Raw genomic sequence first — 17,063 nt, 5'->3', positions numbered from 1 at the left:
GTGGCCCTTTTATTTTACCTGTAAGGCTCAGGTAGAGCTGTGGCAGGTGTGCCTATGGCCAGGGTGGTGGTGGCGGAGTGGTGGAGTTCCTAGAGAAGGAAGCTAGAGCCACAGAGTGGACCTGGAGGTCACAGGAGAAACGTGGTGAAGCTGTCACCCAGAGCTCAGAGTCTGAAACCCACAGAAGCCTGTGTCTGCCATGGGCAAGGGGGGCACCAGGCTGGTAGCCCACGACACCTGGGAAATGACTCCGAGGCAGCCTCAGGACTTGAGGTGTGGCTACACAGAGGCCAAGTGGACTTTGAGGTGCTCATCTGCCCTGGGAGGTTGCCACAAGCCAAGGATCACTCCAGGCACAGATGCTGGCCCGAGTCCTCACCAGGCTGGCTGCCCCATCCCAGACCCTTGTCTGCAGCACAGCCTGCAGGCCCTGGCCAGGAGCCTCCTCAGTGCCCCCTTCATGTCCTTGTTCCTCAGGGTGTAGATGAAGGGGTTGAGGGTGGGTGTGATGATGGAGTAGAAGAGAGAGAGGAACTTGCCCTGCTCCTGGGAGTAACTGGAAGGCGGCTGCAGGTACATGTAGATGGCAGGCAGGTAGAAAAGAGACACCACCAGCAGGTGGGAGGAGCAGGTCCCCACAGCCTTGCGCCGCCCCTGGGCTGAGCGGATCCTGAACACGGCACGGGCAATGCAGCTGTAGGACAGCAGGATGAGTGCCAGGGGCACGAGCACAAAGAAGGCCACCAGCACGGCCAGCGTGGCGTCATTGATAGCTGTGTCAGCACACGACAGTTTGATCATGGCCGGCACCTCACAGAAGAAGTTGTCCAGCACCTGCCGCCCACAGAAGGGCAGCTGCACCGTCAGGACCACCTGCACCAGCGAGTTGCCAAAGCCGCTGAGCCAGGCCACAGCCACCAGCAGCAGACAGAGTGGCCGGCGCATGACCAAGGCATAGCGAAGCGGCTCGCAGATGGCCACGTAGCGGTCCAGGGCCATGGCAGCCAGGACAATGCACTCAGTGCACCCCAGCCAGTGGAAGATGGCATACTGCACAGTGCAGCCACTGTAGCTGATGGTCTTCTGGGAGCTGCCCATGTTGGTGAGCATCTGGGGGACAGTGGTGGTAGTGTAGCACAGGTCCAGAAAGGACAGGTGACTGAGGAAAACATACATGGGGCTCTGCAGCTGGGGGTCCAGGCGGGACACCAGGATGATGGCCACATTCCCCAGCATGGCCAGGATGTAGGACACCAGGAGGACCACGAAGAGGGCCAGCTCTAACTGAGGCCTGTCAGACACACCCAGCAGGACGAAGGCCCCAGGGGGGCCTCCCCAGGTACTCTGGTTGTCACCTCCCATGTGGAGGCATCTGTTGGCACCGGTGTGGAGTTGTGTGAGTGGGCGCAAGAGAAGGCAGCACCGACCACATCCCTGCCAAATCTCATGCTGGCCCACTGGCCTCAGCTGCTCCCCACTGGATGCCTGGACATGGAGGAGGCCCAGGCAATGAGCTTCTCCTGCTGGCAGAGTCTGGATTTGGGAGCTGATCCTGATCTGCCAGAGCAGACAACAGGGGACATAGGTCAGCTAATGATAACAGGGGACACAGAGTCAGCTGAGGACGACAGGGATGCAGGGTCAGACAAGGACGACAGGGATGCAGGGTCAGACAAGGACGACAGGGATGCAGGGCAGACAAGGACGACAGGGACACAAGGTCAGCAAAGTGGAGTCAGGTTTACTTGCAGGGATACCACAATGCCTTGGACATCACCATCACTAGGAGAAAAATTGTCCCTCTACACAAGACTGTCCTCTACACACACACGGGGACTGTCCACTGTCCTCTACAGACACACATATAGGGGGACTGTGCACTGTCTCTTATATGGGTCACAATGTTCCTTGGAGCCCACTCTGAGTCTCCAACTTTGCAAGCCCCAGTTCAGAGTAAGGTCCGAGAGCTGCCTGATGCAGGTGGCTCCATGGTTAGTTCCGGAAGCATTGACCGATTCTGGGACCATTTTGAACCCATCGTTGGGGTCCTGAGCCCCAAGGTTTCCTTTCTGGTGGTGAGGGGCCGTGGAAGAGGAGCTGGGGCTCCATGAGGGGGGCCAAGCTGCCTGCAACCTGCTACCCACCATCCATGGGGCAGGGATCCACTCACCCCACCATGCCTTCTTCCTCCTCAATCTCCTCGTGCTGTTCTGGCCAATTCGGGGCTCAACTACTGGCTCTTGGCCTCTCTGTACAGTTGGGTTGGGCCAGCTTTGTTCTTACAAGGGGGACAAAAAGTGGGGACGAGGTTCAGGGCCTCCATGCCCAGTGGCAAAGCATGATCATTTGGGAATAGAGGCTGCCTGTTCCACTCTGCTGTCCTGTCCAGTTGAGAGCACCCATCCTCACCCAGGTCTCAAACACGCACCAGCCTCATGCCCCCCAACCCTGCCAGAAGCACTGCCCACCGTGTGGCTGAGTGCTCATCACAGAGCATCACCGCTCACCGGAGGGGGCGCCGGGATCCTGCAGGAGGCAGTTCCGTGTGGGGCAGGAGAATGCACTGTGGTTTGTTCCAGGCAGATAAGTTCACCGGCCTGGGCCTTACCTGGACCGGGCACTCTGGGTAGGTGGTGAGGTGGCTCTGGGTTGTGGCCGGCTCTGGGGTACTACAGCTTTCTGTTTTCCTCCGGCGAGTGTGCCCCACGGGTCCCTGTCCACAATGGCAGCAGGTTTACCGGTGCAGCAGGGCAAGCCTCACCACTTTCATTGGGGAGCTTATGCCCCTGGGAGCCCCTTCCCTCTTGGGAGCTCTGCTTCAGGTCCCCAGCTTGGGGAGTGAAGACTTCCCCTTCTCTTCCAGCTGGGGCTTGGTCCCTGATGCTTTGCTTAATTAGTGTTGAGTGGTTAGATGGCAACTGAGGCCATGTGTGGAAGCCTGGGACACTGGTAATTAATGGGCCAGCCCAGGGACCACGACATATGCATCAGCAGGAGGACCACATTTTAACGCTAAGGCAGAGGTGGAACTGCCTCCAGGGAAGCTGGGAGCTGGTGCCAGCTTGGTCCAGCCAATCCCATTCCCTGGGTGGTCATCTGTCCTTCTCATGGCTCCTCCAGGCTGTTCACATGACATGCAGTCCCAGCCATGGGGCAGGAGAAGGCAGAGGGTAGGCAGGGGTGACAGCTCCATTTTCCTTTCTGGGGTGCTCAATGCTTGGAGGGAGGGGCACTGGCTCTGAGGAGCACAGGGCTTTCCTGGGTAAGGGTCAAAGGTGTCAGGAAGCTGGTGGGTGCCCTTTTCTTGACTTGCTGGATGAGCCCCGACAGTTGTGTCTGACCCTGAGAGCCCGGGGGGCATGCCCATCCTGCTCTGGGTCTGAGTTCTGCCTGGCCTCACTCTCTTTCTCCACATGGGCTTTTTGTGGGCTGCAGCAGAGCTGTGACACCAGTGACCAAGCAAAGAGGAGCGGGCACGTCTGACTGCAGATGAGTGATGATAGAAGCTCTGTGCAGTGTCCCAAGTGGAAGCCAGGGACGAAGGTGACCGGGCCACAGCTCTTAGGACCCGAGAGGAAAGAAAGCAGGAGGCAAGAAACACCACAGATGGCCCTGTCTCTAATGGCCCTGTACAACAAAGGGAGGAGCAGGAGGAGTGCGCAGTGACCAAGGGACTAGAGTGTGTGGACTGTCCCCCTGGTCAACAGAGGGAGGAGCAGGAGGAGTGCGCAGTGACCAAGGGCCAGAGTGTGGACTGTCCCCTCAGGGGCACATGGCTGACCTGGTGCTGACATTGAGCATGTGGCTCTGAGTTACAGCCAATGCTTACTCGTAGCAGTTAATCATGCAAGGAGTCTGCTGAGACGATTAACTCATGTCCTCTCTCAGACAGTGGCTACAAAGGCTGTCTTGAAGGACAGTCCAGAAGGGCATGTGGGCAGCATAGCTCTGCCCAGCTGAGTGGCTGCACCTGGTCACCCATCCTGCCCAGAACACAGGCAAGTAAATACAGACAAAAAACCCTAGTGCAAGTTGGTGGAAGACACTAGGTCAAGAAAAGGCTTATTTAAAAAAAATTTTTTTTAACTGGAAAGGCAGATTTACAGAGAGAAAGCAAGAGACAGAGGTTTTCCATCTGTTGGTTCACTCCCCAAATGGCTGCAACAGCCAGGGCTGCACTGATCTGAAGCTAGGAACCAGGAAATTCTTCTAGCTGGGAGCTGGTGCCAGCTTGGTCCAGCCAATCCCATTCCCTGGGTGGTCCCAAGGTTTTGGTCCCAGGCCACAGCAGGGAGCTGGACGTGGAGTGGGGCAGCTGGGACATGGTAGGGAGAGGATCAGCTTGCTGTGTCACTGTGCCAACTCCCCGGAAAGCACTTCGAATGAGCCTTGTAAAATTGTTGGTGATGTCCTTCCTGCCCTTGCAGCCATGTCCGTCACGCACGCTGGCCTCTCAGACCCCCTCAGCCCCCAGTCTCCCCATCATTACCTTCACCCCAATAACAGGAGTCCCTGCCAGGGAGATGGGGGAGCACCAGCTGAGCTCCCTGACCTTGCTCAGCCCAGGCCCCTCCCTATCCTTCCCTGTCTCCCAAGCAGTGGAGGTCTGGGCTGGTCCTGTATCGTGGCTGCCGTGAGGGCATCCCCAGAACAAGCACTGCTGGGTCACTGTCCTGATTTCCAAAGGAATCCCCTGCTGTCCACCACGCTGCACTGGTCCACCCAGCCACCTCCTTTTCCACTCTTGAGACCTCGGCAGGTTATGGGTGAGAGGTGGTACCTCATAGGACGGTTAAACTAACAGTCGGAACTGCAAGGCTCTGCCCTGAACTCGGTCCAGGCTTTCTCACGAAGTGTGTCAAAGGGTTGGGGTTAGGCGAGCTGGAGTTGGGGGCAAGCTGGACTCAAGTGCAGGACGTGGTACCCCGACCACCTCTTTGCCCAGGCCTAACACTGGATTCCAAGTGTCAGCACAGTCTCACATGTGGGGACTGCGAGGGACGGCAAGGGCTGGGCAGGGGCTGGACAGGCCTGGGGGGCTCTGGGTTCTCAGCCTGGCTTTCCCCACTTCAACCACGAGCAGGCATTTTTCTGTAGGTTCCCCCCATGTCACAGGATATTACTTTTAATTTCAAAGGCAGATTTGCAGAAGGAAAAGGAGAGAGAGAGAGAGAGAGAGAGAGATCTTTACCATCTGTGGGTTCACCTCCACAAATGTCTGCAATGCCCTGAGCTGGGCCAATCTGAAGCTGGGAGCCAGGAGCCTCCCCAGGTCTCCCACATGGGTGCATGGTCCCACATCCTTGGGCCGTCTTCTGCTTCTTTCCTAGGCCACAGGCTGGGAGCTGGATGGGAAGCGGAGCAGCCGGGACTCGAACCCGTGTTCATGTCCCGCAGGCCCTGCAGGTCGTGGCGAGGGAGGCCGCCGGAACCTTGCTGGGCAGGTCAGCCCGCGCCCCAGCCGGTCCCGGCCGAGGAAGGACCAGCCGGCGGGAAGCTCAGCTGCCCCGGGACGCGCCACCGAGTCCGGCCCCTCCCTCGGCCGGCCTCCAATCCCAAGGCTCGACACGGATCGGCTTTGACATCGCCCAATTGCCGCGCGCAACACGACCGGGCTTACCGTCCAGGCGTCCCTTTCTGTGACCTCACATCCCGCGACACTAAACAGCCCATTCCGCTTCCGGAGCCGCCGGTTGGTGTTACCCTGCTCCCCTTCCCGCGGTGGGGATCTCCATGGTGCCTGTGAGGGAGACTGGGCCTCGCCTGCCGATGGGGCTAGGGTTAGGGTTCGCTCCTCGGGGTGCCTGGGCGGGCCAGGCCAGCAGCAGCTCGCCCCCCGCAGGCCTGAGGTTGCAGTTGAGGTGTCCCCAGCGCTCGGTAGCAGATGGCCTCCAGTCCCCAGGGTTCCCGTCTGAGAACACGGGAGGAGCAGCCGGCCCTGCTTTCAGATCCAGTGGGCGGCAAAAGCGAACCTGGTGGCTGCTTGAAGTTGTAAAGCCGAGAGCCAGACCTGTCCCTGAACCCTGGCAGTCGAGGCGGGCGGTCAGCTCTTCCTGCCTCTGTCCAGGGTAATGGGGGCTGTGAGCCGGGCGGTCAGCTCTCCCTGCCTCTGTTCAGGGTGACTGGGGCTGATTTCTGGCTTCCCGACTAAGGCAGTCGTCAAACTATCACACTGCACAGGAGCCAGGTGGGGGCAGTGGGGAATACTTCTCACCAACCAGCGGTGGCTCACCTGGCGCTGTGTCACCCAGGGATACCGGCTGTGTGCTGAGAGCCCACGGTGGGCAGCTTGCCAGCAGGCATACCTTAAGGTCATGTGCAGGGCTGCTTCCTTCTCTAGCTCCTGCTGCATTCCTGTTCCTGGAGGCTCAGCTTGGCCGTATTTCTGCCTGTACTGCACAGGGGCCCAGGAGAGCTGTCAGGTGGGATTCAGACTAGGTACATGAAGTCATGGACTGGGGTTATTTCAGGGAGGGTCTACACTGAAGTGGGTCTGGTGTCTACGCTGAGGGAGGTCTGGGGTCTGTACTAAGGAAGGCCTATGCTGAGATGGATCTGGAGTCTGTTAAGGGACTACAGTGAGGTGGGTCTGAGGTCTATACTGAGGTGGGTTGGGGTCTATACTAAGGAAGGTCTACACTGAGGTCAATCTGTTCTATACTAAGGAGGGTCTACACTGAGGTGAGCTTGGGGTCTACAGTGACATGGGTCTGTGGTCTAAGGTGGGTTTACACTGAGGAGGGTCTGAACTGAGGCGGGTCTACACTGAGGAGGGTCTGAACTGAGGTGGGTCTACACTGAGCAGGGTCTACACTGAGGAGGGTCTGAACCGAGAGGGTCTGAACTGAAGTGGGTCTGGGGTCTACACTGAAGTGGGTCTACACTGAGCAGGGTCTGCCTTGAGGTGAGTCTACATTGAAGTGAGTCTGCACTGAGGAGGGTCTGCCTTGAGGAGGGTCTACACTGAGGTGGATCTACCTGGAGGTGGTTGGGGTCTCGGCTGGCTGCCACCTCCCATCCTGTCCTTGTTGCCTCATCCCTCCTGACAGTGGTGGTGCTTGGCCTTTTGTCCTGACTGCTCAGGGAACATGAGGTTCTGTGTAGCCAGCAACCTGTGCTGGCTGTGGCAGACTGCAGGTGTGTTTCCCTGGTTCTGCCCAGCATGCCATGCTCGGGGGAAATGTGAGGTTCTGTGTAGCCAGCAGCCTGTACTGGCCGTGGCAAATGGTACATGCCAGCTCTTGCAGCTGGGATGCCCGGCACAGCATTTGCCATCTTGTTGGGAAGTCAGTGCTTTTTGGTCCTTTCCCTGATGCCATTCCTGACCCAGCAGCCTCTATAAACACATCTTTGCTGTCAGGGTCTCATCTTTCCTGGGCTCTGCACGCCGTGGCCCTGGCAGAGGGGGCTGTCTCCTCCTGACTGCACTTGGGGTCCAATGTCCTCCGTGGTTACTAACTGGATGGGCTGCCTGACCTTGGTCATGGTCTTGCCTGACAGCTTAGGAGTGAGTGTGATGGCACCTGCTGAGGTCTGACCTCATCCTCTCCTTTCCCTTCCCCTGCTAGCTTCCTGGGGTGGAAGAAAGCGTTCCCTCAGCGGGGAGGCCGTGCTGTGCAGGCTGAGGGCGACAGCGTCCCTGCCCTCTTCAGAGGGGGCTCGTTTCCGAGGGAGGGGCCTCCCAAGGGCTGTCTCTGCTAAGCCTGAGCCCTGGTCTTCTGTGTTGCAGCAGGGAGCGTGCTGGGGGTTTCTACTCCTGGCAGCCTGTTGTCTGCAGCATGTCATCTCACCCGGGGCTGAGCTGTGGGAGCTGTCCTAGCTCAGGCTGTGGCAGAAGCCACTGAAGACTGACGGGGCCCTGGTGTGCTGTGTTTCTGCTGTCCAGGCAGAGCGTGGAGGTCAGCAGATCATGAACTTGGATAAAGGAGGCTCCCCACCTGGGGTTGTCTCTGTCATTCAGCTGCTTAGGGTTAGTGTGTCCTCAGTGTTATGATCCTGTTTCAGAGAGGAATGCCAGCTTGTTTCCAGACGTGTAAGCTTACAAGAATGTTTTTGGGCCTGGTGTGATGGCTCAGTGGCTGAATTCTCACCTTGCATCTGCTGGGATCCCATATGGGCACTGGTTCCTGTCCTGGCGGCGCTACTTCTCATCCAGCTCCCTGCCTGTGGCCTGGGAAAGCAGTAGAAGATGGCCCAAAGCCTTAGGACCCTGTACCTGTGTGGGAGACCTGGAAGAAGCTCCTGGTTTCAGATCGGCTCAGCTCGGGCCATTGTGGCCACTTGGGGAGTGAACTGGCAGACAGAAGATCTTTCTGTATCTTATTCTCTCTCTCTTAAAAAAAAAAAAAAAGAAGAAGAAGAAGAAGAATGTCTTTGCCCAGTGTGATCCTCCTGCTGGACACAGAAGGTATTTCATTTTCCTGCGGCAAATCAACACTGGCAAACACATGTTTAAAAATATGAAATGAGATTCGGTGCGGTAGCCTAGTGGCTAAAGTCCTAGTCTTGAATGCACCAGGATCCCATATGGGCGCCAGTTCTTATTCTGGCAGCTTCGCTTCCCATTCAGCTCCCTGCTTGTGACCTGGGAAAACAGTAGAGGACAGCGCAGAACCTTGTGACCCTGTACCTGTGTGGGAGACCTGGAAGAGGCTCCTGGCTCCTGGCTTTGGATGGACTCAGCTCCGGCCGTTGTGGTCACTTGGGGAGTGAATTATCAGAGGGAAGATCTTCCTCTGTCTCTCCTCCTCTCTGTATATCTGATTTTGCAACAAAAATAAATGAATCTTTTTTTTTAAAGATTTATTTTATTTTTATTGGAAAGTGAGCGCAACGGCTGATGCTAAGCCCATCCGAAGCCGGGAGCCTCTTCCGGGTCTCCCACGCGGGTGCGGGGTCCCAAAGCTTTGGGCCGTCCTCGACTGCTTTCCTGAACCACAAGCAGGGAGCTGGATGGGAAGCGGGGCCGCCGGGATTAGAACTGGCGCTCATATGGGATCCCGGGCGTGCAAGGCAAGGACCTTAACCACTGCACCACCGCGCCGGGCCCAATAAATGAATCTTTTTAAAAAAACATAAAATCATCACTGGCTCTGAGATGTTGTCCTGTTTCTCTATAAAGTTTTGTTTGGAGAGCAAGTGAGTGAGCAAGATAAATTACCCATCCACAGTTCACTCCCTAACTGCCCATAGGACACACACACCAGGGACCCCTGTCCAGGGCCTGAGCCTGGACCTCTCTCACAGGGCTGCGTGTGCCAAGAGCTCAGCCCAGGCGCCCCAGCTTTGGGACGTGTGTGTGCGTGTGCAGGTGGTAGCCTTGCCTGCAGTGTCACAGTGCTGGCCCTCAACCACTTTTTCACTGAGCCTGCCTCCTTTCCGCCCTCCTCCACAGACCCTGACCTCTTGGGAAGCAGCTGCTTCCATTGTCTGGGGCACCAGGCTCTGCACCCTTCCTTGACCTCCTTGTTCTTGCCATGAGCGTGGTGCCCCAGATGCTGAGGAACCCCGGTGGTGGGGGAGAACAGAGAAGACTGTCAGCTCTGTGTCTGCATGGCACTGGGCTCCACCCAGGGCATCCTTCTAGCTATTGTGTCCTGTGACTGCTGTGTGGCTGCTGGCCTCTGTGCTGCCCGGTGGTCACGCACCAGCGTCTGTGCTTGAGGCTGGTGCTGGGCCTCGTCGATGTGGTCCTAGATGACTGAAATGGCAATGTCTGAAACTAATCAGGATGCCCCAAAGGCAGTCCCCACTAGATCTGCTTGCGGATGTTATGGGGGTGTCAGGCAGCACACAGTCTCCCCAACCCCCAACATCGGCTCCCTGGAGGCAGCAAGGACAGATCTGCTGAGCACACAGCCTGACATCCAGGCCCTTGTACCTTGCCACTCTGCCCGGTGATTCCCCGGTGCCCAGATGCCACCCAGTGGACACTCAGACCTACAGCCGCTGTGCCTTTGGGCACCCTAGCCCTGGGGCCCTCACGCTAAGGGCTCATTCTTTTAAACAGTCAGTGGAGAAGTGACAGCTGTGTGTCAGCGGGGCTGAGTGCCTTGGGGATTTGCTGTGCCCTGTGGAGGGGCTCAGCAGAGTGAGCACTCCGCACTTGCAGCGCTTCACTGAGAGAACTCCAGCTCTGTAGTCTCAGGAGCGCTGACCACAGCTTCCATGCTGGGCACCATGGGCCCCTGAACCTGTTCCTCCTGGGTCAGATTTTGTGTCCTCCAACCAGGAGCTGCTCTCCCTGCCTCCACGGCCCTGAATCAGCTGTTTCTGAGACCAGCTGTTGTAGATCCTGCAGGAGTCAGACTGGGCAGGACTGCATGTGCCCGCCAGGCTTATTCTGGTGGACATGGTGTCCTCCAGTTCTGTCATGTTGTCACCAGGACAGGGTTTCATTAGTGTTTATGGTCGACTGGTACTGCCTTGTGTTACTGCCTGACACCACATTTCTCTTTTTCTGTCAGAGGACACTTGGTGGTCATTGCCTCCTGTGGAAGGTCCCTGCATTTGGAAGCCTCCTCACTGTTCTCCGTCATGGCTGCACCAACTGTAGGAGGGGTTGCCTTTCTCCTCAGCATCACTCATTGTTGCCAAACTGGGTGGAGGCATTTTTGTAGAAGCCCAAACTGGGCACACACACGCTTTCTTATGAGCAGAAAGCCAATCACTGACATCATTGGGGTGGCAGGAGAAAGTGGCTGTTTACTGCCAAGTGTGGAGTAAGGAGCTGGACAGCTATTGCTTCGTTCCCAGGCTCCCCGAGGAATCAGGGTGAAGTTCTTACAGAAACTTGCGGCTGAGCGGTGTGTCTGTGCAAGGCTCCCGATTGGTCAGTGAGGCCGTGATCTTTAGGGAGTCAGCGATGGGCTGGTAGGTTCCAGCCAATCTGGGAGGTTGCATGGATATGGTTATTTCTACAGGATTTCCTTCCAGACAATACTGGTCATTCAGTATCCTGTCCTCGAATGACAATGAGACTGTTGCTGGTTAGAACCTTATGGGGTTGGTTTGCCCTTCTCTCAATTAGCGATTCCTTTGGATAAAGGGCAGAAAATCCATGTGCTGAAGGAGGCAGAGAGGAGACCTGGGCCTTTGAAAGATCCAGGCTGCAGTCACCTCCAGACTTACAAGTGTCTCCAAAGTTTGTTTTTAAGGATTTATTTGTTTTTATTCAAAAGACACTTACAGAAGTTACAGAAGACCTTCCATCCATTGGTTTACTTCCCAGGTGGCTGCAGGAACCTGAACTGGGCAGAAGCCAGGAGCCAGGAGCTTCCTCTGGGTCTCCCAGGTGGGTGCAGGGGCCCAAGGACGGGAACCACCAGATGCTGCTCTCCTAGGTACATTAGCAAGGAGGGAGCTGGGTCTGAGGTGGCTCCCTTTATGGGATGCTGGCCCTGCAGGCAGAGGATACCAGTCACTCCAAGGTGGGAGGAGGAGAAGGGTAATTATTAGCAATAAAAGCTCAGTTGGTGTTTGTAGATGCAGAATTTCAGAATCCTAAATCCCCTGAGGCCTTGAATATCTGGCTCTTTTTCCTCACACATTCAGTCAGTAGGAACCTTAGCTTGACTTCATTTGCATGTAAATGAACCAGTGGCATCTATTTGCAAGAAAGTGAATCTTTATTTAACTGGATGCCAGCTGCCTTTTGAACTAAGGAAGACCGGCCTAGCACTGCAGTCTTGCCCAGCACTAAAGGGCCTGTCCCTGTGGGTCTGCAGGAGGAGGCTTGTGGGCTTTCACAAAATTGCAAATTAAACCTCTGCAGGCTCCTGGCAAGCCCAGAGAGTGCAACTTTCCTGCAGTCGATGGTACAATGGCAGTTAACAGACCTTGGCCAAACATGTCAACTAGAAAGTATTTATTTATTGGAAAGGCAGAGTTATGGGGGTGGCGCGGGGGTAGGGAGAGAGAGAGATGGATTTTATCTGTAGGTTCACTCTCCAAATGACCTGACAGTGTGTCTGAAGCCAGGAGCCAGGAGCTTCCTCCAGGTCTCCCGCATGGGTGCAGGGGCCCAGGCCCCCGGGCCGTCCTCTGCTGCTTCCCCAGGTCACAAGTGGAGCAGCTGGGACTTGGGATTGGGGCTGTACGGGATTCTGGAACCTCGTGTGGAGGCTCAACTTGCTACACCATGGCACCGCCCTCCCCAGATTTTCTCTTATACTTTAGGCTTTTGATGTCCAAAAGTATTCTACCAAACTTTTCTACTGAAAGTCTTGTGGTTTTCCATTTAAATCTATAACACATTTTGGGTCAGTTTAGCTGGAGGACTTGTGAATGGTAGGTGGGTGTGCAGTGGTCCCAGCAGTTGGTCTTGAGTGTTCTGAAATCACTCAGATCCTTGCTGGCCTGGCCTGTTCTGTTCCTCTGTCTGGTCCTTCTTTAGCTCTGTGCTGCTTTGTTTATTTCAGCTTGATGGTAAGTCTTAAATTCAGACACTGTTAGTAGGATGAAACTTTAATCTTATTAAAAAAATATGTTCTTAGGACTGGTGCTGTAGCATAGTAGGCCAAGCTGTTGCCTGTGGTGCCTGCGTTCCATGTGGGCACTGGTTGAAGTCCCGGCTGCTTCACTTCCCATCCAGCTCCCTGTTTGTGGCCTGCAAAAGCAGTGGAGGACGGCCTAGGTTCTTGAGACCCTGTGCTGCATGGGTGACCCAGAAGAAGCTCCTGGCTCCTGGCTTCAGATCAGCTCAGCTCCAACTATTGCAGCCACTTGGGGAGTGAATCAACAGATGGAAGCTCTTTCTGTTTCTGCCTTTCTCTGAAAAAGCGATCCACAGAACAGGAGGAAATGTCACCAACTGTTCATCTGATAAGGGACTAACATCGGACACACAGAAGAACTCAAACACTGTGACTTAAAGAAAGCACAGCGTCAGTTACAAAAGGGCCAGAGAATCTGAACAACCATTTCTCAAGTGATGGCACAAATGGGCAACACGAATGGGCCGAGAATGGCTGATGACCACATGTGCTGGTCATATCTATGTTCAGAAATGTCTGTTCAGGTCCTGCCGCCCCCATCCCCATCACCACCTTGTGCCTTGTTACAAGCTCTGCTTATTTGGAAGGCAGAGGGAAAGACAGGGAGAGAAACAGAGCTCTTCCATCTGCTGGTTCATGTCCCAGTGGCTGCAACAGCCAGGCCTGGGTCAAGCTGCAGCCAGGCTAGGAATTATTGCCACAAACCCACATGGCAGATGCAGGGAATCACATAGGAGATCTTCATTCACACAGAGATGGCTGTGGGGAAGAGAGAGAGAAAGAGAGGGAGAGAGAAAGAAAGCAAGAGGGGAGGTAGATATTGGGAATATGGGGTCGTGAGGGATTGGTGGATAGGGCCATAGGGTTCAGGGCCACAGTGTTACAGTGGCTTGATGGAGAATAGGGCCACAAGGTTCAGATATCTAAAATGGTACCAGGTCTAAGATGGCGCAAGTCTTATCAATCTTTGGGGTGACGTTTGAGTTAGTCCTCACGGGAACTCTGTCCTGGCCTCCCATTGTGAGTGCGGGCTCTTAGCACCCGGGCTGTCCTCTGCTGCCCTCCCGTGTGCATTAGCAGGGAGCTGGTGTGAAGGTGGGGCAGCAGGACTCGAACCTGGGATACAGGACACCAGCAGTGCAGGCAGCAGCTTATTCTGCTGCCACACCTTGTCCTTGCCCAACTTTAAAGTCCGTTTTGTTTTTGAGTTGTTTTGATTGAGTTGTTGGATTCCTGCAGCCATCTCTCCATGCTGTCGATGGCTCCCTTTGCCCTGAGGAAGCCTTCAAGTTGAGTGCTACCCGCTGCTCTACTGTGTGTGTGTGTGTGTGTCTTCAGGATCCTTATAAGAAAGTGATGGCTGATTTTATGTGTCAGCTTGGTTAAGCCACAGTACCCACATAATTGACCAAAAGCCAGTCTGAGTGGGCCGTGAAGGCAACTTTTCAAAAGATGAGATTGTTATTGAGATTGTCAGACTCTGAGTTAAGCAAATTATGCCCAGCAGTGGTGGGTCGTATTCGATCAGGCAAAGGCCCTGGGTAAGGATGGCGAGGTCCTCCAAGGAGAAATGGGTTCTACCCACCGTTGGCCCAGCATGGGTCCGTCTCCGAGGATACAGCCTGCTCTGTGATTTCTGGAGTGCCGTGTGGTGCCCTCCCTCCAAGGAGGCAGCGTTGTGCAGCTCAGAGCTCCGTGCTGCCCCTTGGCCTCACTCCCTGGAGTCAGCAGCCATGCCGGCTCACAAAGTCTCTGCCATCACACATGGGGGTTTCTGCAGTTCTCTGGCTGCCAGATGGGATCCCACAACTGAATTTCATGCTGACATCAACACCCCAGACCTCAGGGTTCTGCCTGCACAGTTCTACTGAGGCTCCACTGCACAGGTGATTGAGTGAGCTGTTGATCAGTGCTTGCCCGCCTATGCCTCCAGCCCCACCCCTGGAGTCTGGGACTGAATGTCTCCTTACTGCTGGGGGTGCGGCCCTTTCCTGAGGCTGCCCAGGCTGTGGCAGACCCCCTAATTAGCTCAGGCACAGGTGTGGCTCAAGGGGCTCCCTGCGGCCAACAAGAGAACCCCACCTCCTGTGCTCAGGGAGACTCTGAGGGGCTCCGGGATGGGAGTTGGGGAGCAGACCACATGCAGGCCAGTGTACCCATGGGTGGATCCAGACAGCCCTCACTGCAGACAGCGGGGAAGTGGGCAGACTCCACATCGGATCGGAACCTCTCACACAGATGTTGTAAAGGATGAGCAGAGACAAGGGATGATGAACATAGATGTGTGATGTGAACAGTGAATGAGGTGACAGCTAGCATGTATGCACACAGTAACCAGAGCTACACGACAGTGGGACAGTGGAACCAAAGAACATGCTGAAAAGCTTTGTTCAGAAAATAGCTGGCGAGCACTTTTGTTCCAGAATGCCTTCTATCTTGGGTTCCAACAATGATCAGAATAAAAGTCTAAGCATCTAACCCTCCAAAATTAGTATTTCAAATGATTTCATGTGAAGACAGGCACGGGTGCACACACACACATATACACAGAGAAAGAACTGTTGCCTGTCAGCTCGCTTCTCGAATGCCTGGCCAAGGCTGGGGGCCAGGAGGCCCTCGGAGGAGCAGTGCAGTGACCTGAACCCGCCCCTTAAGCCTGCACCCGGAGGGGCTTGGAGTGTCACCCTGACGTGGCATGCAGGTGTGTCAAAGTCCCTCCTGCAGACTCAGCTCTGGGTGACCTTGGACTGGTTCTCCCTACAGCGCAGCCCTGGCCCCTCGCCGTCCTATCACACCACAGCTGTCTTTCAGCACCAGGTGCCCGAGGGCCTTCTTCACATCTTTGTTCCGCAGGGTGTAGATGAGTGGGTTAAGTGCGGGTGTGGCCACTGTGTAGAACAGGGCCACGAACTTGCCCTGCTCGTGAGAGCTGCTCCGGGCTGGCTGCAGGTACATGAAGATGATGGCCCCATAGAAGAGGGTGACGACTGTCAAGTGGGAGGAGCAGGTGCCCAGCGCCTTCCTCCGCCCCTCAGCTGATCTCATCCTGGCCACAGCCCCAGCGATGTGGCCGTAGGAGACCAGGATGAGGCCCAGAGGCAGGACCACGAAGAGGAAGCTGGCCAGGTACATCTCCAGCTCGTTGGGGCTGGTGTCCACGCAGGCCAACCTCATGATGAGGGGCATCTCACAGAAGAAGTGGTCAATGCGGTTGTGGCCACACAGCGGCAGCAGCAGAGTGAGTGTGGAGCCCACCAGGCTGGTGCTCAGGCCCCCAAGCCACGAGGCCAGGGCCAGGCTGAGGCACAGCCGAGGGCGCATGATGACCGTGTAGTGCAGGGGCCGGCAGACGGCGGCATAGCGGTCGTAGGACATGGCGGCCAGCAGGACACACTCGGTGGCCCCCAGCCAGTGGGAGAGGTAGAACTGGACCACGCAGCCCACATAGCTGATGGTCTTTTGGGGGCCCCAGAGGTTGGCCAGGAGCTGCGGGACGATGCTTGTGGTGAAACTGAGGTCCAGGAGGGAAAGGTTGGTCAGAAAGAAGTACATGGGTGTGTGCAGGTGCACGTCCACACATGAGACCAGGACAATGAGGCCATTGCCCAGGAGAGACATGACGTAGAACCCCAAGACAACCACAAAGAGCATGGGCTCCAGCCAGGGCCGTGCCGAGAAGCCCAGGAGCACGAAGATGGCGGGTGAGCTGGTGTTGGCCCCTTGCATGGTCATGGGCAGGGGCGCAGGACACAAGTTGTGCGGGGGTGATGTCAGCAGGTGGCTGAGGAGTGGCCCCCACCCTTCCCTGCAGACAGCTTGCTGCGTTTGACGGAAGACTGAGGGCAAAACAGGTGTTCCCGCAAAGCTGCTGGTGTCCGTTTTCCAGTCACTATATTGTGATGGCCACCATCCCTTCTGCACTCCCACTGAGTCTGTCCAGGCCTTCGTCCCTTCTTGCCGGGTTAGCTACCCGTGGCCAGGCTGGTCCTCACCTGAGTGGTGGCCCTGTTCTGTCCCGCCTGTCACCTCCCCTTCCAGGTCATTTTTCAGGGTCCTCCTTCTGCCCGAGCCCCACTCTCCTGATCCTGGTCTGAAGGCAGCAGCTGCTTGCTGGGGACAGGTACGCTGTTGTTGATGCCTCCTCTGCTCTGTCACTGATGCCACACTTTCTGTCCATTCAGTTCACTTCCTATCCAGGTCTGAGCCACGGAGGTCCCTTCGTCAGCACTGGTGGCAGTGCAGACAAGAACACTGCTAAGGAGTGTTACTAGGCTGCCCTCTGGACAGGACCAGCTGCAAAATCATCTGTCAGCCACCACCTCTCCAACGACAAACTGATCAGGGCACAGGGTAGGGACTCCCCTGGGTGAGCACAGGCCGGGGGCCCAGGGCACCTGACCAAAGCCACATGCTGCTCCGACACCCAGACGGCAGGGGGAGCTGTGAACTCAGCAAGGAGCCCCTGCCTGAGGCTACAGTCCGGCTCTTGCAGCTGGGCCCGGCCACCACAATGTGGATGTGAAGGAAGGGTGAGTGGGCTGAGTGGGAGCAGTTACCAACGGCTGGTCC

The 17,063-nt window shown here is 56.2% G+C and overlaps 2 protein-coding genes across 2 annotated transcripts; both read right to left on the bottom strand.

Moving 5' to 3' along the window:
* Positions 1-171: 171 nt before the first annotated feature.
* LOC121152862 (olfactory receptor 2B11) lies at positions 172-1,362 on the bottom strand. Its single transcript, XM_040975076.1, has one exon. The coding sequence runs from the start codon at positions 1,360-1,362 to the stop codon at positions 376-378; it is 987 nt and encodes a 328-aa protein (XP_040831010.1). The 3' UTR covers positions 172-375.
* Positions 1,363-15,251: 13,889 nt separating this feature from the next.
* On the bottom strand, positions 15,252-16,226 carry LOC121152855 (olfactory receptor 2C3-like). Its single transcript, XM_040975063.1, has one exon. It carries the CDS (start codon positions 16,224-16,226, stop codon positions 15,252-15,254), a length of 975 nt encoding a protein of 324 aa, XP_040830997.1.
* Between the last annotated feature and the right edge of the window lie 837 nt (positions 16,227-17,063).

Source organism: Ochotona curzoniae, unplaced genomic scaffold (genome assembly GCF_017591425.1).
Source record: "Ochotona curzoniae isolate NIBS_2020 unplaced genomic scaffold, NIBS_Ocur_1.0 contig_1, whole genome shotgun sequence".
NCBI lineage: Eukaryota > Metazoa > Chordata > Mammalia > Lagomorpha > Ochotonidae > Ochotona > Ochotona curzoniae.
Note: the sequence above shows the minus strand (reverse complement) of the source record. Positions and strands in the feature narration are given on the sequence as shown.